The following is a 25,263-nucleotide window of genomic DNA, read 5'->3' as shown; positions in this document are numbered from 1 at the left end:
TAGTTCTTGCCTTATTGCGTAACTAGATATCTTACAAAGTCTGCGCACGGTTTACTTTCTGGCCCTTCTGACGAAAGCTGTATGGCAAGACGCTCTGCGCGATGCCTTGCGAGCATCCGTCAGACATCGGGCATTGACTCTGGGCAGCCTCATGGGATACGCTTTAAACAGTACGTGGTAGCAGTTCTTGTTTCAAGATTCTGCGATGGCGAGTCCCGAACGTACGCTAAGAGGAGTTGTCGGGGTGACGTAGGCGGCGGCCCCTACAGGAACCGCTGCGAGCGTCTCGTTCATTGTGCGCTGGGCGGACTCGTCGATGCGCTTCTTGATGTGCGGGTTCACGACGATTCCCTCGACGATCTGCCACTCCTTGTTGTCGATGCGCACGGGAAAGCTGTAGACGATGCCTTTGGGCACGCCGTACGCGCCATTGCTGATGACGCCCATGGAGACCCACGTGCCTTCGGCAGTGCCCTGCGTAATTTATACGCATGCTTTTGATATTCACGACGCTAGGACCGCACTCTCATCGATGAGAGCACTTCAACAGCAGACTTTTGTAGCGAAGCGTTATGGGTTGGTAAAAACAAAACTCGTCCGACCTGCGTGCGACCCAATGTTGGCCATGCCCGATGGCGGTAACGCGTTACAACTAACGACGTTACCGGTATTGCGTTGCTTTTTTCAGTAACTTAGTAACCTACTCATTACAGTTTTTTAACTGTAATGAGTAACGTACTTACGTTACAATTTTTCGGTAACGTGCGGTGTCCCGTTACTCGTAACTTTCTCATTTAGTATGCCATTTCTACAGAGCTCACACCTAAGAATTGTTTTGTCACAGCGTTGGATAGCTGTCCACGTCAAGGATTTGACGACGAAAGCAAGAATAGAACCACTTTTTTTGTCGTAATTGCGGATGGAATTTCCGAAACAGCCGACTTTATGTGGGGAGGTTTCGTCCTTCAGCACACAAAGTTTCGAAAAAGTCGCAGAATATGACACGACAAACTGTAGAAACATGCTTTACATGGAATTGGATTGTAGCAGGCGTATAGCTGGCCCCTGCACCTCTCCGTGCCCAAAAGATAGGCTGCCCAGAAGGAAAGCGCATGGGCCGGTGCTGGTTTACTCGCAGCACGTACTGATGGTCACGCTTCGTGCGTGAGGAAAACGAAGAACTACTTCGTGAGCCAGCGGCAACATAAAACTGATGTCTGCAAGTTAGAATGACGAAGGAGTACAATCGCTGAGCATAGCGTGGTGAACGACCACCGCATTAAACTGGACAAGTTCAGCATCGTAGAAATAGAGCCCAATTTATAAGCGGCTTTTTGCGGAATCCTGACCCATACAGGAGACCACCGGTAACTACACCGGTCTACAGGTGCAGCACTGATAGAGCATGGCTAAACAGAGTTCTGCACATCATGGACCATAGGCGTGACTCCATGGCGAGCGAGGCGCGAGAAGAATGCGAGAGAGGTGCGAAAGGTCGAGTTTTTGTTTGTTCACATAAAGAAAACCCCTCTAATGATTTATAAAGATCAAGGGATAGAGCAAAATGAGTCTGGTATAGGGTAAGAGGGTTTCACAATTACGACTGTCTGGACATGACATACATAATGCGAACATTCCGTCGCGTACATCAAACCCTTTCCTCCAGACACGTGTGGCACATAACCGTTTACGACGGGTATGTGCATGCGCCACAGTTATTTCACAGTTTATTTACACCGAAGAACGGCAATCACAGATACTCTAATATAAATGCAATAGCGTTGATAAAAACCGAGATCTGCAGCTTACACCCAACGAATGCAAAGAATATATGCTTTGGTCCCAGCAGCAATCGAACCTAATTATTCTGCGTGGCAATGAAGTATTCTACCACAGAGCAAAGCCAGGTCTCACAACTACTACAGAAAAAAAATCGTATGCATACATGATATTGCTGAAACATAAATTGTTGAAGTGCTACCAAACAAATTATTATTACATACGTAATCAGTTGATCCAGGCCTCACGTCAAGTTTACGTCAATTGTATGAGCGCCATCAACTGAAGTTCGTTTAAGCAGCTTTATCCAGGACCACCAACCTCGCAAGAACAAGCGCTACATTTCAGCTTACCACTTCTGGTGTTGGTAATAGTCATGTTGTTCTTCACATCATTACGAAACGGTAAAACTAGCTGTATAAAACAGATGCGACTGTTCAACATACATAACTGTGCGTATAACATTGGTATAATTTTCTGCGTATAACCCGTTAAGACAGCTGGCCTGTTGCGGCGTGTTCAAGTGCCGGCAACTGCATTTGCACAAATTCGTATGGATTTTCTAGGTTCTTTTCCAGCGTCTCTATACCATCGGTAAAAGTTGGATAATCGGTAATACCGATTACTCCACCCGATACGCCGAGACCGGAGCTCCGGGACTGGCAACAGCAGCTGAATTGGCGCAATTTTTCGTCGAAGTCATTGTCATAAGGCATGGCACTCCCACAGCAGTTATTACCGATAGAGCTACTGCGTTCATGGCCGAGCTCTTAGACACCGTTTAGCAACTGAATGGTACCGTGCAAAAAAAGACGATGGCTTACCATTCCCAGACCAATGGGCTGACGGAACGTCTCAGTAGGACCCTGGCTGATATAATCAGCATGTACGTAGACGTAGAAGATGAGAATTGAGATGGCATCCTACCGTATATGTCGCATTTGCGTACAAGACGGTTCATCAGGAGACAACTCAGAAAACACCATTCAGTCTCGTTTACGGCCGTGATGCTACAACAACGTTAGAAGCAATGCTCCCCCATGAAAACGAGGCCCATGAGGCGGAAGCTAAAGTTTTTACGCAGCGAACAGAAGAATATCGGTAATTTGCCCGATTGCGAATAATTGACCAAGAGGACAGTGAAGCCCGGTACTACAAGCTCCGGTGCAGACCCGTCCAATACAACGTGAACGACAGAGTGTGGGTCTCGAGACCCATTCGTCATCATGGGTTCTCCGGAAAAACTATTGGGGTGATACTTCACACCTTACAAGGTTCTCCGACATATGTACCCGTGAAAAAATTTACGAGGTTGTTCTCGACGACCCTCAGTTATCAAAGCGCCGAAGACATTCGCCAGAAATTATGCACGTGCTTCGGATGAAGCAAGTGCGCAGGCTATAGTCACCTTCAGTGACTATATCTTTTCCTGCTTTATGTATTCCCGATGGTATTTCGGCGAGGTGGAGGCCGCTCTGCGCAGCTCCGAGCTCGCTGACCAACTCTGGGCATCAGGCCCGTGAAGCGGCGGAGAGGCAAGACCTTGACGTTCTGACAGGGGAGACCTGAGCCCGGGCCACTAATTTGCCGGACAATAAAGTTTATCAACCACCATGAGACTGCATCACAGGGACTATGTTTTTTTGGGGGGGTTTCTTTTTGTTTTTTTGAAACGGGAATAACGTCGCGCGTATGTGCCAGCGGCGAGAACGAAGAGACAGCACGAGAACACTTGGTTTAGGACAAGAACAAAGAAGACGTCTGCCATTTTGAAGATTCTGATAAAGCCTATTTATTTGTCGACCTCCGTTTCATCGTGGGTGCACGTTAAAGAACCCCAGGTGGTCAAAATTTCCGGAGCCCTCCACTACGGCGTCTCTCATAATCATATGGTGGTTTTGGGACGTTAAACACCACAAATCAATCAATCAATACGTTTCATCGTCGATCCCACGTCGTCACAATACGTTTAGCATCATTTGGTAACGTTTCACTAAAAAAAAAAATTACACCAGTCACCTTCTCTCCGCATGCTTCGCATGCCATCGATTCGCAAGGCATGTGGGATGTGCCAATTTTCTTTGTTTTATACCGATTGTCGTTAGTTCTTTTCACGATAGAATTTCACAGAAAATGTGATTAAAAAGGATGTTGGCTTGTCTGGAGCGAACTGAGAAGAGCGTTGCACCCACACACACACAAAAGAAATTGGTACGAATTATTTACTATTTCATTATGGAATCGCTGTAGCAGATTAATTTTGTGGCATTTACGACCAACGCGATCATAAGTCGAATAAATCGTTCACAAGATGATTAGCTAAGACTCACTCAAGCTCATATCGAGCCACGAGAATGTCTCTGAGTGAGTCCGGCTGAATATTATTTTCATGAGTTTCAGTTTGAGTGAGCCCGGTTCACGAAAATTTCACAGAGTGCGAATTTTCGCTAGCCTTGCTGAGAACAAAAATGGAACACCACCACCACCACCTTTTTCACAGTTGTTTGTTTTTGTATAAAAAGTTGTTTCTTTATTAGCGTCTAAGTTGTTTGGACTTATTTTTTGTGTACCAGACTGTACTTCGAAGCGAAAGCCTCCATTAGGCTGTATGAACTTTTGCATTTGCTTCATTTTTTCCGTTGTACGCACAGAAAATAAAACCTCAAATAAATGAAACGTCTAATGCTACGTCCAGATTGAATTTGTAAAATCCCGCGTTAATGCAGCGCTTTCATGCTAAAGAACCTCAGGTGGTCGAAATTTCCGGAGCCCTTCTCTACGGCGTCTCTCATAATGGAATGGTAGTTTTGGGACGTTAAACGTCTCATATCAATCAATTACGCAACGCTTTCGCAGATTTATGTATTTTACAACAATAAAACGAAGGCGACAGTGATAACTACGCAGTTGCTGTCGAAAGAATCCTCCAGAGCATCTATGCTGCGCACCAGCATGCGGACGCGTCTTTTTTAAAAACTTTTGTTGTCTACATTGCCAGTCGTGCTGATCGCTTTGATAACAACGGCTTCGCGTGGCAGTGTGTGAAAGTGACGTAAATATCACTGAACAATGCACAAATAAAAAAATTCTAACAAATTGACGCATGCGGCCGATATGCAGCATATCGACCCAAGCATACTGGGATTGTGATCCTTGCGGTCGGGTTTTTCTGCTCCCGTATCGCCATTTTACATTGCTAGTTTGTCTGCGAAGCTCTGTGTCCTATTTCTGTCGTATTCGAGCACTCACAGAGGCTGCATCTGACGACTTGGTGCCCACGTGTTACCTTGCGGCTCTCAAGGAACAGGCTTCAACCTGTGAACGTGGAAAATCTGAGAAACACTTCTAAAGACTTCGTGCTTGACAAGCTTGCGGACAACGCGGCAATGTGTTCCGGTTGCTAGCAAAGACTTCGTAGCTCTACATGTACAAGAGTGACTACCAGATTGGAACGGAGATTTATTTTGATCATCAAGCTTGTGAAATACATGCAATGCACGACGAGTACGCCAAACCTGAGCACTTTCACGATGCAACTAATGACCTAATGCTGTAAAGGATCTCCGTTAGCGCTGGAGAAGCGAACTTGAAGACGCCAGTCCTGTCAGCCATGGACTCATTTTTTTATTTTTTATTGCGTCTTCAGCTGCTGTTGGCGTCGCCTGGACAAAGAACTTTGATTCACGGTGAACACCTATCCGAGAAGCAGTGGGGCCACCTTTCTTCATGGAGTGCTTGTCCATCGTTCAACAGGTGAGGTACGAATCCCCGTGCTAGCGATGGCGGTACGCAGCTTACAGATGCTGTCAGCTAAGTACTTCGATTTGGTAAGCACCAGGTGTCTTGGTTACGTGCGCGAAAAGTTCCGTGACATCAGCTGCAAGTCTGCATCTGTTTTTTTTTGGGGGGGGGGGAGGGAGATGGGCTGCGGTATTGTATTGGTTCATCACCACGATAGAATTTGACAAGTCGGCCCATGTCGCTGGTGTAGCTAGTGGTCGACAATAGGCCGGGTGGCTTGATAGTTCTTCTCTTTTGATTTCGTAATGAATAATCGACCGTCCAGAAGGACACTGTGACCTGTACCACTGTTTCGTAATTAGGTAGTTCACGCGAGGTACGAGGTACAGTGACGTGTGGTAGTCTGTTAGGTGAAATGTTGTGTCGAGGAAGCGAATGGCATGCGGACGAGCCTTGTTAGCTTTCTCAATGCTGCGGAACTTTTTTTCCTGGTCGCTAGAAACCGGGTGGCCCCAGTCTTCGTGTTGCAGGTTCGTGGTTCTTTTAGCAGCCATTGTGAGTAGTGCTTAACCTTGTTGTACTTGATGCACGTCTGTGGGCAGAGTGTTTGCTCGTTGCTGTAGTACATGCCCCGCTCACTTCATTGGACGCGCCGGCCCCTTGGTCAACTTCTGGGAATATGATCCACGTATGCGTGTGAACCTTGCCACAGGGAGTGCACCAGTTGTTCCTACACAGTAAAAATATTTACACCCAAAAGGGTGTAAAAAGGGTGCTTTTACGAGAAAGCACCTTTTGCAACACTCTTTAACACCCATAAATGGTCGATTGAAAAAAAAAGCACCCATTTGTTTGGGTGCTTGCCTCGATAGCACCCTAAAATAGGCTCTAAGGGTGCTTTTGTGCCTGAGAAGGGTGTAGGTGACGATTCATCAGATGGAATATGCAGCATAAGAACACATAAATATAATATTTGGGATTTTACGTCTCAAAAACCTCGATACGATTATGAGGGTCGTCGTAGTGGAAAGCTCTAGAGATTTTGACCATTTGGTGTTCTTTAATGGGCGCTGATATCGTACAGTGCACAGGCTTATATCTTTTCGCCTCCATCTGAATTCGACTGCCATGGCCGGCATCGAACCCGCGACCTTCGGATTGGCGGCCGAGCAGCGTAGCTACTGCACGAATATGTGGACCTTGCGTTAAATGACGGCCTAGACTTAGAACGTGTGAAGGTGCTCTCCGAATACAGCAGAATGCCAGCAGAAGCAAATCGCGTTTCATCTATAATGACAATTAACTGCAATCCACGTTACGAAAGCTCACCTTAGCGTTGGTTATAAGCTACATGTTTGCTGTGGATTATATACAGGAACATAATGTTCACCCGAGTATGGGTGTGTGTGCGTGAGCCTGCGCATGTGTTCGCGTGTAAGCGCGATTGTGTGTACACCCGTGCATGTGTGCGTGCGCGTGTATGTGCGAGTCCGTGCTTGTGTTAAGTGCGCCTGTGCACATGTGTACGCCCATGCATGCGTGCGTTTACGGTCGCGTGCGTGTGTTGCCGTATGTGTGTATACGTGTATGTGTGTGCGCCTGTGAATAAGTATGCGTGTGTATCAGCCCGTGTGCCCTCAAATTTCGTGTGTGTGTGCGGGGGGGGGCACTGCTTCTTAGTGTTTAAGGTCGCACACCTGTTCAGACTGGGAGTCTATATGGGAGGTGGCTTAAGAAATGGCGGTGGTCAACGCACTGTACACGGACTATTCAGTACATGGAAAACAGCTGCACATTTTCGTACCTCATCATTGCTTACGAACTTGCTGTGGTAGCTGCTTAGGTCCGCTGAGGCGCTTCTACGCTCGAAAACGTGGGTTATGACCAATTCACACGGAAAGCTGTCACTGCACTTATGCACAACCATCGTTTATATTAACAACGTTTAACAAGAACGTGCCCTGCCTTTGCTACAGGTGCTTAGGTAGCTCATTGGGCAACCATATGGAATTATGTGCTCATCATGTGGTCAGCAAAAAGTTTGTTATAACAACCTCGGCACGTTTCGTGGTGCGTGACAAGCCTTCTAAACATCCGCGGATGGATTAATTTGTTCCAGCTTCGACTACGTATTCAGTGTTTGCGGCACCATACGCGGAATTGCCAGACACAGACAATGCGAAAAGAAATTCCTCTGGAAAAAGGTGTAGCGATGCTCTCCCGCTAATGCCACGAGGACGAAATAATTATTGTTTCTGGCCATTCCATGGTGCACTTTGTTTTCCACAAGTCTTGCTTCACTATTTTTCGCCCACTGCAATCGCATTCCGTCAAAATACTCAAAGAACCCGAGGCTGGTAAATAACCTGCGTCGCTGTGCGACTGGCTGGAAGGAGAGTTGCCGTTCACAAGGAGTCATTCCGTGTCGAACAGCCGTCCGCGTATGCACCATAGCGCTTGCCTTTCAGCGCCGTCTAGGCGGGTTTCCCGCTCCTCCCCGCCCCTCCCCCCGCTCACCCCGGCCAGCGTTGCTCCCACAACGGCGGCGTAGATAAGCGAATAGTTGCGTCACCGAACACTTGCGTCGACAGCTGCGGCGCCGCCGCCAGTGCCTCCTCCTTCTCTCTCTCAACGTTGCTCTCTCTTTCTCATCGTCTTTCAAATGCGTTGCGTTGGTCTGGGGTCTTGGTCGCTGTGTGTGCTCTACGAACAGGCGCATATTCAATGGTGGTCACGAATGACACCGTGTTCGAAGTGACGCTCGGATTAAGGAATATTCATGGAGTGGCGGACACGGACAACGTGGGCCTGTTAACGGTGAGTGTACTGTTTTCGTAGGTAGTAATCATACAGCGTTAGCTGGGCGCCTGCAGCAGCTCTGCCGAAGTAGGCTGCCAGCCATTTACAACAGCATGCGTTCGCGGGCCTGTTGCAGATGCCCGATTAAACATGTGACTTAACGAGTTCACACTGCTATGCGCGATGTTGTGTAAGTGCCTGCATCACTCATACAGTGAGTGATGTGATCACTTAACAAGGGCGGGATTAGTTGCTGATCGCACATTGTCTCTACACTGCACAACGTGATTGATATTATTTTAAGATGTGCTTTGGGCTACATCGTAATAACATTTTTATTATTACTCAAATGTGCAACGTGCTTCTGTAGGTGTAAGCGTAAAAAAGAAAGAAAAAGAAAAAAAATATGTACAGAGGCGCACTGTACAAAATGGCTTGGAGGTGGAGGTGCTGATATGCCGCGATGCTCCCAGCACGTGCGCCTCGCTCTTTTAAGCTATTTAGGACAAGTGTCACCAGCAACAGGGAAAGATCTAGCAGACTTCCAAAGGCGCGTTGTTGTGGCCATCGCCGTGCGTTGTTTTCCCTCGTTTCTGTTTGCTGTTTTCGTGCTTTGCCTTCATCTGCGATAACGTTCGGCGTTATCACAGAATCGAGAGAGTATACGTGACTGTGAGAGCTATGTGCGGTAGCCCTAGCATAAGCCATGGCTGCTGCAACGTAGACGGCGTCCGCGCGCGTTGGTGTCGTTCGAGCGCTCCTACTTGTTTGATTGTGTTTAACTGAGTATTTAGGCACGGGTTACGTTTGTAAATACCGTGGTCAATAATCGCTAATAGCGTGCCCCTGATTGCCATCAGAGGATGGGCTTAGTTGTCGAAATATGCCAGACGCTTTTTCTGAAAGCAAGCTTTGAAAAAAAATTTTTTAAAGAAATACTTTCATACGTGCTAGGCAGTGCCTATTGCAGGCGCGCAACTCTTTAAAAACTGGACGAGCTATCACATCTTTTATCAAATTACAATGAATTAAGATGATTGAATTATAGATGACGAATTTCTGTGCTAGATTCGGTGCACAAAACACATGTTCGCAGCCCTACGTCTAGAAAGCAGGCAAATAGGAAGCACAGCGTCAAATTTGGATTAGATTCCATTGACGGAGCGTCTTGTGAGGGTAGAAAGAACGAGAAAATTGTTCATTTTTGATGCCCTTATAGAGGCAGTCAGAATTGCACTGATTGGTGACGTAACAATTCCTCAGATTGTTAGAGGCGTGAATAAAGTCAGTAAATCTTTTACTTTTTTTTGCAGACCTCTTCGCTAGTGCCACGCCCAAGATCATTTGTTCTCATGTAAAAGAGAAAGCAGAGATGTCTTCACTGTTTGTACATGAAGAGGTGAGTTTCTTGTGCGTTTTGATTAATGCTACATGTTCTGAACGCTGTACTTTAGGAATTGTTGTTCACACTGGCTCACTACCCTAGAAGGAATTTGATTCTTAGGTGAGTTCAGGCTTTCGTAGGTGCCATTTTTGAGCTGTAGTCTTACACTTCACCTCATTTCGGGAATTTGTTGTATGCTGGAAAACTGTTATCTTTATCATACGAAATTATTGGAATGTATGGGTTGTATGCTTCGAGTTCAGTGTAATGTCAATTACACGCCATTTCGAAGGATACACACTACACATTCTTTATATATGGTGCTGCCAGAACAGCACGAACATCCTTTTATGAGAAGTCATATTTGCTCTTATTACAGGATGAGAGGGTGCCGCTGACGTCCTGCGTAGTCTACCCCGGCCCCAGCCTAGAGCAAGCCTACTTCCTGAAGCTCCACATGGATAACCGAAAAATCTTCCGTGTCAGTAATGACGAAGAAAGAGTGACAGCACTGATGAGTTGATTTTTTTTATTTTCAACATTGTCTGCGGCCGCAAGGCCTTTAACAACCACCGTGATTGAGCGGCTTTTTCTCGGCGTGAGTTTGGAGTTTATCAAAGAAGTTGTTCAGGCAGTATGACGCTGAAAATTTTAGTGTCACAATGCCTGAACAACTTTTTCTAGTGTGGTCATGGTAGATGAACAAATATTGTTTTTTTATATTTTGCTTAAATATAGCTGAACCATTCCATGCCAAACGTCCCAGCCACTTTGGCGACCTTCTGAATTGTATCTTAAAAAAAAATGCGCTGACTTACTGCGTTGAAAACAGTGAACTGCCAGAATATTTCAGCGAGAAAAAAAGTTTTGTTGATGTGGCTGGCTTATAACTTCCTGGCATAATGCCGTCTGTGTGCTGTTTGTGGAAAATTTTGTTTTAAAACTACCGCTTATTTTTTCTAAATCAAATTCGGTCTACGTGTTAAGTAAATGTGCTTCTGTAAGGTATTTGAAGCTCAATAATAATAGTGCAATTTTTTTGCCACGTTCGCTTCCAAGAATAAAGCCAAAATGTGTTATATTGGCATTTTTTATTGCAATATTGCACTTTGTATTAATATCTGAGCAGTGAATACTTACTCCACAGAAGGTTTATTTTGAGGAAAAAATATCTTTATACCTCTCAAGCTGCTGAAATATACGAAAAAATATCACGAATTTCACAAAAGCGTGATTTTTGTCCGTATTGAGATGCGAATTGCTCCATGTTGTGATACAATGAAAACTTATCATTATACCTAAACTGTAAGAAAATGAAATTCTTTCTGTAATAAAAATCTTATCGCAAAAAGGACAGGAAAGAGCGCTGTCAACTGAATTTTATTGAAGGTGCTACGAGCGTTTTTATACTGAGCACAAGACCAGGGCTCATCTGCAACAACACATGTGTGACCATGACAAAATAATTTTAACAGAGAAAAGAATACTCTTTTTTGGAAAAGATAAGTGAAGGTGTACTGATGCATTGATCCTTGGCCTTCCTGATAAAGTTCTAAAATCTCTCATTGTTCTGCTTGCTTTTTTTTCAAAAACCGTGTTTTATGAAACCTAGGACTACAATTACATTCTTTACGGTGTCCGGCCATGAGACTACTATAGCTCTTCTTAACATTTAAAGCATTCTGTCTTGGTTGATCATTGAAGCATTGCCCAGTTTGTCCTATGTTTACTTTTCCACGTGTTAGCGGTATCTCATACACATTAGAGTGGCATTCAGTAAACCTATTCTAGTGACGAATGGTGCAAGATTGACTATTCCTGTTGCTGTAAGTACATGCACTTTTGAAAGCTTGCAAAAGGTGGAAAACAAAAATGTCATATCTGCTGGCTCTTTTCCTAAAATTGTGAGACACCTTATGTACGTAGTATCGTGTGACATGCAAAGGTGATTGGTCATTCTCTTTTTCTTTTGGTCCTGTTTCCTTTAACTTTACTTTCTGCAGGAGGGTTTCGCAAACAAGTGTGATGATGCTGTTGGGGAATTGGTTGGTGCTATCAGCCCAAGAGTGCTAAGAATGTTCTGCCTTTTGATAGTGGGCATTCAAAATTAGTAGAAAGAGGAATTGATACCACATGTATTCAGGCCACCCTTCAGAAGTCATGTTAGCACAAGGGTGAGGTCAGGCTTAAAAACCAGATTAAAAGACTACAAGATGCTGGGTATCCCAACAGAATCATCACACCCGTTTGCAAAACCCTCCTGCAGAAAGTAAAGTTAAAGAAGACAGGACCAACGAAAAACAATGACATTTGCATGTTATACCACATCACGTGCCTCACAATTAAAAATATAGCCAGCAGATATGATATTAACGTGTTGTTTTCCACCCCTTGCAAGCTTTCAAAAGTGTGTGTACTAAACAGCAACAGGAATAGTCAATCTTGCCCCATTCGTCACGAGAATAGGCTTACTTAATGCCAATTTAACGTTTGTAGAAGTATTTTTTATCAGGTAAACCAAAAATCAGTGCATCACTACACGTTCACTTATCCTTTCCGAGAGGGAGTATTTTTTTCACAGTTAAGATTATTTTGTAGTGCTCACACGTGTCGTCGCGCATGAACACGGTTCTTGTACTCCGTATAAAAGCGCTCGTAGCACATTCATTAAATTCAGTTGACAGTCGGTGCTCTTTCCTCTCCTTTCTGTCTTTTCCTAAAGTTGCCACGCTGTGACTAGCACACAACCACGATGAACCAACTCTCCCAAATTAAGCTCTTGTTACGTAACACGTAGACCGAGTTTCGTATGGAAAGAAGGAGCGGTGCTTTTAAAATAAAATTTTTCACATACAACATTTAGACGGCATTTCAGGAAGTTCAGAAGGCAGCCACGTGACCAAATATTTTTCCTCTCCTAAATATTCCAGAAGTTCACTATTTTCAATGCAGCACGAGTTTTTTTAATACATTCGAGATGGTTGCCAAAATGGCTAGGACATTTGGCATAAAGTGACCCAGCTGTGTCATTAGCCATAATTATGCATCACCTCTTTTGTTTTTTGTGTGTCCTGACTCAGTTTTGTGTTCGTTTTTAGCTTATTGTGTTTCTGATCATTGTATTGGTTTCTTAAGTATTCGCTAAAGTTATATGTGCGAAAACCCGTATATGTTTGCATGGACATCATTTCTCATAACCAATTGTTATACATCCAGGAATACAAAGCTTAAATCACTGTGATTGTATACATTTGAAAACACTATCCATATATATTTTTGTGTGCATCACTTCTTGGGAACGATTGTGTACATGAAGGCGTATATAGTGAAATCATGGTGATTGTTTATATTTGAAAGAATCATAAGTATATATTTGCCTGTATTTAAATTCTATTAACCGGTTGTGTACATGGAGTATTAAACTGGAAACCACTGGGATTGTAGATACTTGAAAGAATTATGGGGATATATTAGCGTGTATTTCATATGTAGTCTCTATGTACTTGAAGCAGTATACTAAACTGAAACCAGTGTAATTGTATGTTGCAAAGAATTGTCAATAAAGTGAAACTGAAAAAATATAATAAACATTTGAGGTATTGCATGTGTAGTGTACGTATACGTGAACGTATATCTGGTGAAAAAATTGTGTGGCAGAAGAAAAGTTTATGTTTTATTTGCCTTTTAAATAAACGCAATATGCAAGGGCAGCAAGGCTTCATTTTCGGTAACGCGCATTATGCATATACTGTGAAGTATATATAGATCCAGCACAAGTTCATACACGATTGTACGCGTTTATATTTTTTCCCACACGCAATGAATAGAGCTCGACAGGTGGCACACCATCGATAATCTGGACCACTTTCTTCAAGTAGTGTGTAATCAGTGCATGCTGATATCTATTAGTGCAGTCTAAAAGAATACTGCCACCCCTGCCATGGGCACTCAACACCCTTGTGCACCCTTCTCGCACCCTCCTTAGAGGGTGCTGAAAAAGTGATGGACATCGAAGGCACCCTTCCTTAAGGGTGTTTTCGTAACACCCTACAGTTTTTTTACATGTACATCCTATTCTAAGGGTGCATGGTAAAGCACCCTTTTTGGAAGGTGCTGAATTAACACCCTTAGGGTGTCGTCCACGGGACAAGCTCATTTACACCCTTCTGGGTGTAAAAATTTTCACTGTGTACATTTGTACCTCGAAAGTGTGCTTCTTTAATTGTCGTTGTGGGCTGCTATAGATGATTTTCCGCAGCAAGTTTTTCTAAGCAAAAATAGATGGCGCCACCGCATCAAAGCACCACGGCCTTCTCCTCGGTGGCGCGGCTGCGATGTGGCGTGTGGTGAACGTTACCCTTCAGCCTACGTCGAGAAGCGGGTGGCACGGACTATGCGCTGCGCCCGCTTTGCTAGCCTTCATCCCGGGAGCAGCGGCGAAAAGCGGCCGGCCATCGGCGACGGTGGAAAAGTGAAAAAAAGAAGGCTATTAGATGGCCGCAATAAGGCATGTGGTGGACGTTGCCCTGCAGCCTACAGGGAGAAGCGGGCGTCGCGGACTTAGCGCTGCGCCCACCTTTCTGGCCTTCAGCCCGGAAGCGGAGAAGGCCATCAGATCACGTTTTCAAACGTGGCAGCACCCATTCGCCGCTGCGGAAAACCGTCTATACATCGACGTCTTACTACGGCCATCATCTGACCACCATCACGTGAATCCATCGTCTTACCATTGCAAGTTGGATGAAAGTGCTATTGAATGAAGGCTGCCGAGATTGCACCCGGGCTTGGTGGCTAATTGTCACGACCTCACCGGGTCTCGTCTGTGACATAATCGCAGAGAGTGGGTGGAGGTCGCGCCGCATACAGCTTCAGGCTTAGCGAGCATGATAGGTAAAAAACGACAGGCGTCCTTTTGCTATTTCGTGGCAGACATATCGAACTCGTTCCGAATGATTTTGTGAAGCGACCCCTATATCCTGTCAAGTAGGCCACGTACGATAGAGCACTCTAGCGATATGCGCTTTGGCGCAAGCAATGAGTATCCGCAATTGCATTACCAGCGTTTGATTTAGGCATTCTGGAAAAGTTACTATAGACCCTACAGCGGGATTTCAATGCTGTCATCGCAGGTTTTTCTGCTCACTGTGTTCTTCATGGTACATTTCATACATAGTGCCATGATTACTGTGCACTTTTGAAGTTTACCTCCGCGGGCTTTTCTTTGTGTTCTAAAGACCGTCCACGCCTGCGTGTATGAACCGTATTGATTGATTGAATGATTGATTGATTGATATGTGCGGTTTAACGTCCCAAAACCACCATTGGATTATGAAAGATGCCGTAGTGGAGTGCTCCGGAAATTTCGGCCACCTGGGTTTCTTTAACGTGCATCGAAATCTGGACACACCGGTCTACAGCATTTTCGCCTCCATCGAAAATTCAGCCGGTGTAGCTTTGATTTGATCCCGTGACCTGCGGGCCAGCAGCCGAGTACCTAGCCACTAGATCGTGCATAAACCGCAGCACACTGCTTCAGGGAAAGTGAGTTGCTAAGTTTTTCTTTAAATTTGGATTGCTGAACATGCGACTTTTGCATCCACTCAGATTTTTGGAGGTCTGCAGATGTCCCGTTTCTCAACGAGCTGTGCATCTAGGACGCCTCCGGCCACGAGAAAATTGAGTTGAACGCTACTCCATATCGCCATGTCGGCGGTGTCTCCCCAATCAGTCGCTTAAACTTCACTCAGCAGGAGAGACTACAAAAAGGGCCATGCCCTAAATTGAATAAATAACATGTACTCAGAACTCCGACAGCAGTTGTGTTTACATGTGCTTGACTATTCCGCTGTTTGTCATTGCACCTTTCCTGCCTCTGGATTTCATTGACATCTGTGAAGAAGATCAGCCGATTCCCACACATTGCTTTCAACGTTATCCATTCCTGAGATCACGGGCATCAGTAACGCTATGACCGAGCATTTCAGCACCTTTGCACAGCCTCGCTGGTGGCGCGGTCCTGGCAGACAGCACATTGCTACTACATTTGGAATTCTATTGGTGAGGGCTACATTCGTACGACTTTATTGTGGCTGTGTTTACTGTTCTCATGATTGTACAGTGAACAGGTAACTAACTCTACAAAGAAATGTTTTACTTCCGTACTCTACCGATTCCTATCATGCTGGGACCAACCATGTCTTTTTGCTTGTTTGGAAATTTATGATTACGAGTATTATGATAATGTTTTAAGCCCAGTGATTCATGGGCTTTTTTCAGGTGACGTTGCTCTGCACACAACTTTTTTTTTGTGTGTCGAGGGTCACTGGGCCTCAAAAAGTATAATGAAATAACTATAAATAAATAAAGAAGTATATGATGAAATATTATTTAGTTTTATCATGTCTATGTTGCTGCGTTTCGACACGTTCAATATAACTGCTAAACAAGCTCGCAGTGATGCACTGTAGGTAATGATCATACCTGCCACCAGTCGCGCATGTGATCGCAGGCTGCCTTTCCCTTGGAGAGGGACGGGTACTTGGAGCGCGCATTGAGCATATCGCGGGCGCGCTTGTTGACGACCTCGATGAACTCGCCGCTCAAGTAGTTGTCCTTAAGAGTCTCGGCGACCGGAAGCAGGTTGTCTCCGTGCAGGAAGACTGCGTTGTAGGCGTCCGGCACTCGGCCTTTACCTCCCCAGACGACTACGTTGCGGACCTTGTTCGGCGCCACTGCCAGCTTCGAGGCGATCTGGGCAAGAGCCTGCTGGAAAGAAACTTCATGCGGGCTTTGCCGCAACCTAGGCTTCTTCCACTATTTTAATGCTTGGGTATTATAGAGCTACTCCCTTTGGGAAATATTCCGTTGATTTGCAATGTAAATATGAACCGTTAAAGGGATATAGGGTGCCTTCTGTAGGCATCTATGACGATGGAGTTCCTAGACCGAGGCTTTGTTAATACAATAATAACTTTTGAGTTTAATGTTCAAATACCACCATATGATTATGGACCACCATATGATTAGGGACGTCGTAGTGGAGGGCTCCGGAAATTTCGACCACCTGGCGTTCTTTAACTTGTAACCAAATCGGAACCTACGAGCTTACAGCATTTTCACCTCCCTGGAAAATACAGCCACCGAAGCCGGGATTCGATACCACGAACTGCCTGTCAGCAGCCGAGTGCCTTATCTACTAGACCACCATGGCGGGGCGCCTTGTTAATACAGGAATACGACTGAGAGCTGAGCATAACATTCACGGAAAAGTTTAAATATTTGGAGCATTCTATCACTGCTTGAAACAGCGCCAATATACGACGTTATAATTAAGTTGCTATGGGAAGTCAGTTACCATAACGCTGGGAGCCCAACAAACGAAGTGCGAGAAAAGTCACTGTACCGTCCACCTGTGGAGTGTGAAAAACTACAGGTGTCAATTTCGTGAGTGCAATTTTCGCTTAGCTTTAGGAATGTTTGCGCTCTTACCTGGTTGTGTTCGAGCCTTGTGAGAGCAGTGATGCTGCGCTTGTCTATGGAAGGCGCAGCCTGGATGCATGCATACGCGTTGATGGCGGATTGGCAGCCACAAACTACTACCTTGACGGTCTTCTTGGAATACTTCTCGAGGGCGGCACCATAGCGACGGAAAAGCTGGACTCCGTGATTGACGGGAGCGCCTTGGGCCTCGTACAGCAAGAAGGTGGCATCGATGCCCATGAAGGCTGCGTCGTCCACAGACGTGATCACAACCTTAAGAAAGAAGACCAATGGTTGCGATACCCATTCCCCTGCTCTATTACGCATAAGGTATCCAGAAATTTGCAGCGGTCTTGGTTAAATGAAAGTTTGGAATGAAAATTCTTCGCTAATGCGCTTCTTGTGTAGATCTTGGTGTAGCTTTAGTTTTATGCTTAAAGCAGCTTCGCTTTACCGTAAGACTTGAAGTACTTAGCACGGTAATACAGCGACCCTCTTGGTAACTGCGTGCTTACCATGGTAGTGGTCCCTCCGTCGCATGACGCGGGTGTCAGCCGGATGCTTGAAAGTTCTTGGACGATATCAAGTAATATATATAATCTTGGGCTGTTTCTGTACACACTCAGTCCGGTGCCGGATAACGGGTGACATACAGGCGGCGCGCTCCTACGTACTGTCTATTATCACGGCTGTAGACAGCCCGGCGAAGAGACATATAAGTGTCTCTTTTTAGGCGGCCTCTAACTTGAGAAATGCCGCCTACAGCAATCACTGATAAGCGGCCGAAGTTCGTATGCGGCCCGTTCACGGATACGTGTGAGAAGAAAGCAAAAGGGTGTGCGGAAGCGGCGCCGTAGTAGAAGTAAAAAAAAAAAGAAGTTGCCAGGGAGACCAGCCTCTAGTGGGTCAGCCTCCATGCAGTACTAGGTGGAGTTTCTAGTCAGGGACCTCATTGGTCATGGCCTCTGTCCTGGCACGCTGGGCCATGGCTCGTTGGACCGCAAGGTCCTGGCAACCGAGCAGGGCCACCTCCCAGTCCTCTCTTGTTGGATTTGGGTTCGGGGGTAAAGAAGGATTGAGCTGACATGAAGCGCCGACAACGACTGCACCTTGAACGGTGAAGAGGGATGGTGTCGGGAGGGTGGGGGAGAAGAAAAAGTAAGACGCGCACCCTCTCATGTTATCCCGCGCGCGCGTGAAGGAGGGGAAGCAAAGAAAATGAAAACAGAGGCGACAACAGCGGAAGCTGAGAAGTTCAGTGTTCGCGGTGCGGCATGCATGACAGCTTAATGAAACACTGGCATATATGTACGTTGATGCTCGTGTTATACAAAACAGGTTGAACTGATGATTTTAGGGAAAGCATGAAAAAAAAAGAAACAAATGAAAGGCAGCGAGACAGAGAAAGATCACAATTAAAAATTGGTTGAATGATATTTGATTAGTGGTGGCGTAATTTGATGAACATCAAGTACAGAAGTCAGAGGTCAGGTGCAGAATTCAGCAGGCGAGCGTATGCCACCGACATTTGCGCACTCTTTTGAATATTAAGTACAGATCTCATATTCCAGCATGTATCCGTAACAGTGAACCATGACCAAGACAACCATTGTACTGATGTAGAAGAAATATACCAGGTATTATAATCACCACTTTCTAAAAAGCAAGTGCATGCAGTAACAATAAAGAAATTAAGGTTCATTCTGCACCTATTCTTGACCCCAACTGCACACGGACGTTCGTGAAAGAGATGTGCAAAAGCATTATTTATTTGGAGGGAGACCTACCTGTCGGCCGCTAATTTGTGTACGTCATACTTGAGCTTGGTGCGCGTTTGGGCCTTCACTTGAACGGCGGTGTGATGCTGAATTAAGGTAAGAGTAGCCACTCCCAATAAATGAAGTTGAAGTTTATTTCAGGCAAAAGCAAAAAAAAGAAGAAAGGTACAATTTGCCTAGGGGACCGGCGAAAAGGCAAAAAAGCCTGAAAAAGCGCCTGCCCCTTGTAAACCCGAAACCCACCAAATTAACACAGTGCTCAGTGTAAAGTAAAGAGTCCATAAGAAATTAAGCATAAATAAGTTTCTACATGGAAAACATGTACAGGAAAACATAAATGAGCGAAAATTTGCGCAGGCAATGAAATCAATAAAGCACATGCGTGTCCGACAAATGAAGCAAACTGTAGAGGACATAAACAAACACTAATGTAAGACATGTAAAATACCTGAAGAAACTCTAAATTTGAATACAAGATTTCAACAATCAAAAGACAGCAACATAAATAAGGAATATGTTTGACCGATAAATGAAACACAGTTTGGATAACATAAGCAAACGTTAATGTGATTTATACAAGAAAATACTTCAGGGAATATGAGACAAAGATGGTGACGGTGATTACGTTTGTGTAAATAGAAAGTCTTCCTGTATCTTCTTTTTAAAAATGTCATATGAGACTGTATTGTCAATTAGAGAAGCTACAATCGGTTGTTCGTTCAGGAAATGCGAAATTTGATACAATAGTTTTTGTGTGCCGTAATTTGTACGTGGTTTCTCATATGTGTACACCCTGTGCCGTAGGTTGTGACTGTCATCTCTCGGGAGATGCATCTGATAAAACTCTGAGCAATCAGTTCGTACCTGTTTATAAATAAGCAGTGCCAATTTTTGTTTCATGACGTTGGTTACCGTAAGTATTTTATGTTCCTTAAAGAGAGGCGCGGTATGATGCCTGAATGACACCCCTGATATTAGTCATATAGCTTTTTTTTGCAAGGTGTGAATTTTGTCAGTGTTTTCTTTAGTCGTATTCCCCCATACAAGAAGACAATAATGGAGATGTGAGTGAACAATGGAATAATATAGTTGTTTATTCAACCACAGAGGGAGGAGTTGTCGCAATTTGCAGATTATACCCGTGGATCAGGAAATCTTGGTACGAACGTGGTTGGTGTGTAAGGACCAGTCTAAGTGTTTTTAAAAAAGTATCCCAAGAAATTTATGTGCTGCGACACGTTCAATTTTCTGCCCTTCAAATATTATTGTAGGCTCGCTTGTGATAGCCTTATTGCGTGGGCGGAATAAAACATATTTAGTTTTTTTGGTGTTTAATTCTAATCCATTACACTTAAGCCAGTCAGATAGATGTGTCAGCCACAGGTTTGCTTGTTGTTCAAGGTGATTAAGGGAATTACCGACAAAGAATGTATTGGTGTCGTCCGCGTAGAGAACAACATCGGGTGTTAGCGGTATGTTAGGTGAATCATTGATATGAATCAAGAATAGCAAAGACCCTAAGATTGATCCTTGTGGAACGCCACAACTGTTATTACCTACGTTTGATTTAGTGTCGCCGAGACTGGTATACTGTTGCCGATTGCTTAGATAATTTTTTATAAGTTCTAGAGCCTTTCCTCTAATTCCATATGAAGGGAATTTCCGTAATAAAATATGGTGCTTAACCGAATCGAACGCTTTTTTGAAGTCGAGAAAAATCCCTATGGTAAGTAATTTATGTTCAAAATTCTCAAGTATTTTTTCTTTAATATCCAGTAGTGATGTTTCAGTAGATTTTTTTCTTTTGGAAGCCATATTGTTGTTGTATTATCACATTTTCTTGCAATAAGTAATTTGAAAGTCGTAGGTTGATAACTTGCTCAAATATTTTAGAGAATATAGGTAATAATGAGATAGGCCTATAGTTATTAAGGTCATTTTTATCACCGCCTTTAAAGATGACAGATACTTTCGCAATCTTTAGCTCATCAGGAAAAATACCTGAACTAAGAATTGTGTTAGCGATATGTGAAAGCGGCTTACTTATGGTATGGGCAACTGCTTTAATAGGCTGGGGTTTTAAGTCATCTACGCCACATGCACAATTATTTTTTAATTTTTGCAACAGTTTGTATATTTCGGATTTGGATGTGGGAAACAAGAAAACAGAGGATGAAATGTCGTTAGTTACATAAGTATGATTGCTTATCTCCCAAGCAGTAGTCCCACAATCGCCAACTCTAAGGAAGTGTTCATTGAACCTATCTGCAAGTGGCGGACCTGAGCATGGTTCACCGTCTATCACGAGCTTCGATATAACCTATTTATCATCTTTGCACATAAGGTCATTGACCTTTTTCCAAACTTTTCTGGAGTCATTCGATATACCAGCAAACATATTTTCGTCGTACGCGAAACGCGCTTGTTTAATAATAGTGCCAAGTTTATTTCTAATTTTTTTTTGTATGTAGCTAATGTGTCCAAGTTTTTTGTTCTGATAAATACACTAAACAGATTATCACGCACTTTTATTCTTTTTAAAAGGTGTGAATCTATCCATGGTTTTCTAGACCTATAAGATCAGGTAAAGACTGAAAATGATTAAAAACTACTCTATATCAAGAAATAATGCGCATACATTTTAATTGCGGAAATAAGTAATCATCGAAATGCTAAAAAGGCGCTGCTGCCCCAGCGTGTAGCTCATGGTGATTCGCGCGTACGAAATGCAAGTGTTAGAGTAGACACTCTAAAATACCCATGCAACGTTTACGAGCGAAAGCTTATTATCTTCAAACAGCTGAGAATGGGCTGCTGTCACTGACAGGCGTGTACCTTGCGACAAAAAAAGCGAAAGTGCTCAAAGCACGGGCACGTGCGAAAAAGATACGTAGGTTTCGACAGCCGAACACAGGCTCGTCACGCTGGTATCCGTGAATTTCGGTGAGCAAAACACCCGCGTTTCACGCGGAAGCACTGTACCACCGCAGTGGTCTAGTGGCAAAAGTACTCGGCTGCTGACCCGCAGGTCGCGGGATCGAATCCCGATGGCGGTGGCGCATTCCTGATGCAGGTGGAAATGTTGTAGGCCCGTGTGCTCAAATTTGGGTGCACGTTAAAGAACACCAGGTGGCCGAAATTTCCGGAGCCCTCCACTACGGCGTCTCTCATAATCATAGGATGGTCTTTGGGACGTTAAACCCCCATATCAATTAATAAATCACGAGGAAGCACTAAAACGACACCTGATCAGACGTTAATAGTTCTTGCGGAGCGGCGCATTACGAACCGAAGTCAGAGCCGAAAGCGCTCCCCATGGTTGTCTCGACTTCATGAAGCCCTACAAACTATTCACTGATCAAATGCATGCGCCAAAAAGTGCATATGGCAAAAAAAAAAGCCTCAAAGTTCCGCTGACGGCTTGCGAAGAGCCACTTGATAACTATATACCCCCCCCCCCCCCCAAAAAAAAAAAGAAAAGAAACTCGCCTTCATGCGGTGGCGCTGTGGTGCAATGGGTAAGACATCTGCTTCACGTGCATGCGGTCCCGAGTTCGATTCCAGTGCTGAGTGTGCTTTGCATGTTAATTGAGCACATGTAGATAATTTTGATACCAAAGGTTGTCTAATTAACTATAGACATACTTACCACCGCATTAACGGCGAGAAACCGTGTCAGGGCCACGCCACCTGGAAATGTCGTGCGTTACTGCAGGCCGTACCTAGCCAGGAAAAATTGACTTAAAATCGCGGCTTATTCTGGTACCGCCTATTCTGAAGGCCACTTCCAATTGGGCTGGTTACTAAGGGACACGGCTACAGAGCCGCGTAACGAACTATAATAAGCGGTCATAGGTTAGCTTGATTTCCTGCCTACTGGCGTCTAATCTAGCCAGAATTTCAGCTAAGAACTTATGCTCTAATGACACGGAGCGAAAGAAAGAAAAAGTCCACCTAATTGCGGACCTCAGAAAAAGCTGATACCGAAAAAACTTCATTCGAGGCGCTGCGCAGAGTAACAGAGGATACGAAAACCGCGATCACCATTAGTGGACAGCCCTCCGAAACGCGTACCGGTCCCATACGTTGAGGGAACCAGCGAGATGTTGGCGCGGTTCTTCAAGAAGGAATGGGCTCGCATCGCGCACGTGCCTTCGTGCACGCTGGGCCGCCTCATCGCCCGCCCGAAAGACCGGCCAACAATGGACAGGACTCTTGGTGTCGTTTACAAGCTTCCGTGTGCCGAGTGCCCTTCATCGTATATCGGCGAAATGAAAAACCTACCGGATCGGCTCAAGCAACACGCCAACGATGTGTGGAAGCTTTACAAACGAGCATGCTGAGACGTTGGACTACAGGATGAATTACGAAGTAACGTCGATCCTTGAAAGTGAGACGAACTGGAGGAGAAGGTTACTTACTACTCGAGTAGTGGCATATACAGCGACAGCCCAAAACATCAACCGCTCTCTTGGAGCCCTTCCCCCAGTGTACACACATAGACGGTGCTCCACAGCAAAACGAGAGAGAGAGAGAGTGGGGGTCATAATCCATCCCGCGAATGCTTTGAAGATGCCGCTGCTACGTATTCCTGCAGTCTCCATTGAGACAGGAACAAAGTCAGTTTCGAAACGTCGGGTTTCTTGAAAAACGTTTGGTTGGAGTTTAAATAATCTCCAAGTTTTTATACCCAAGCTGACAGACTTCTGTCGAATGTTTACATTATGATGTGACTAAGAGTGTGCTGTGCATTTTTTGTACCTCAGTTCATCTTTCATTAGCTTTGAACAATGTTGTCCTTGTTTTGGGCCCTTGTTGATCACGGTGTGGTTACGCGACATGTTGCCGTAGTTGAGTGACAAGCCGTGCCATTGAAGGGCAACGTTCTTAAGGGACCCTTGACACCAAATTTGGAAACACGAGATGCCTGTGTTGTTTGAGAGGCCTGGGTGCGGGGGCACTCTGCCCTGATTATTAGTGACGAGTGTTGCCTATGACATATTTTAATTTGGATTTAAAGAGAGGGTGCGTGCTTGTTCGGCTATTCTGGAGCATTCGACATTTTCTGCGGTTTAACGTTGGCCAGTGATCCCCTTGAGACGTTGCAGAAATCTAGCAAGTACTGTTGACGGCACAGCACTCAAAATAGCCCGACTTGCCCCCAGCGAGGACTATTGTTCGTCACCCCTCTCGTTCTATTGTCGGGCTGCTCCCAAGGTGGCTTTAGCTGCGTATGCCAGGAATGCTTTTCTTTTTTCTGAAAGGGACATGCTCGAAGCAGTCACATCGTTTCATTCTTCACCGGCCATAGGTATCCCTATTTGAAAACAGACACGCGCAGTGTCACCAAAGCTTGTGCGAACGTAGCCCCACGCGCTACCCCACTGTGAAACTCTAGTTTCCAATGGTATTTCAGCGGGCGTTTCGAACTGACGCAAACTATTGTTCTGAATTAGCATAAATTATACCATGCTTCGGAGTATTTATGATTCAATTACGGCATTAAAATACGGAAAGCTACAAATTACAGTAGAAAAGTCGCAAGCAGGTTTCCCTGTGAGGGTTCCTTTAAAAGGCGTATGGTTACTCATGAACTTGCTGAACACAACTGAAAGTCGTAAGTCATCTATTTTTTGTTCTCAGTTGAATGCTAGAAAAGGCTGGCTAACATACTTAGTGGCAATATTTTATAGAAACGATTGTGACTTTGTGATATAAACATGATGGCATTAGTTCATCACGGTAACCGAACAGTAAATCGGTGGTCATTTCTTCCTTTTACTTCATTGTCTCACTTCCCAGACGCTACGGGGATCAGTTGCAGCCGCTGATCCTGCAGGCATCTATAGCAGTGGGAGACGATGAATCATGCCGACTTTGGGCCGACGGTAGCGCTGCATGCCCGCACGAAATTGTAAAGTATGGCAAATTAAGTAGTTGGGACTATAGTTGGAGTAATACTAAAAGATATCAGGATGCAAATAGCACCGTAATAGAATAATATTTTGTGCTCACCTGCCTCAAGAGCGGGTACGTGCAGTCTAGCAGCTCAAGCACGAGTCCCTCAAGCATGCCCTTGGTTTCTTTGCCACCCAGAAGGTGTAGAATGATGGGCTGCTCGTAGCCGAACACGTAGCCCTGGGCCACGGCTGACGCGATGGTGTGCGCCATCGGAGTAGTAGCATTGGTAATCAGCACATGAAGTTCATCCCTCTGCTGGGCCTCCGCTTTGTCGTAAGTGACTACGACGGCAGACTTGGTTTGCGGCTGCTGCAGCTGGGAATCGTTCGGGTGGTGCGCCAT

General features: G+C 44.9%; 1 protein-coding gene across 1 annotated transcript; it reads right to left on the bottom strand.

Annotated features, from left to right (window-relative positions):
* Positions 1-25,263, bottom strand: LOC142814395 (malate dehydrogenase, cytoplasmic-like). The gene is made up of 4 exons (XM_075893133.1): positions 24,976-25,263; positions 17,192-17,455; positions 16,184-16,516; positions 1-474 (listed from the first exon to the last, which is right to left on the bottom strand). Exons 1-4 carry the CDS (start codon positions 25,261-25,263, stop codon positions 193-195), a joined length of 1,167 nt encoding a protein of 388 aa, XP_075749248.1. The 3' UTR covers positions 1-192.

Source organism: Rhipicephalus microplus, chromosome 4 (genome assembly GCF_043290135.1).
Source record: "Rhipicephalus microplus isolate Deutch F79 chromosome 4, USDA_Rmic, whole genome shotgun sequence".
Taxonomy (NCBI): domain Eukaryota; kingdom Metazoa; phylum Arthropoda; class Arachnida; order Ixodida; family Ixodidae; genus Rhipicephalus; species Rhipicephalus microplus.
The sequence above is the reverse complement of the archived record's forward strand: the minus strand, read 5'-3'. Positions and strand labels throughout refer to the sequence as shown.

Excerpts from the sequence above, each read along its gene's own strand:
- LOC142814395 (XM_075893133.1), bottom strand. The coding sequence starts at position 25,263 with ATGGCGCACCACCCGAACGATTCCCAGCTGCAGCAGCCGCAAACCAAG. Across the intron at positions 17,456-24,975 it reads CGTACCCGCTCTTGAGGCAG|GTTGTGATCACGTCTGTGGA; the intron begins GTGAGCACAAAA and ends TTCTTTCTTAAG. Across the intron at positions 16,517-17,191 it reads CAAGGCTCGAACACAACCAG|TGGAAGAAGCCTAGGTTGCG; the intron begins GTAAGAGCGCAA and ends GCATTAAAATAG.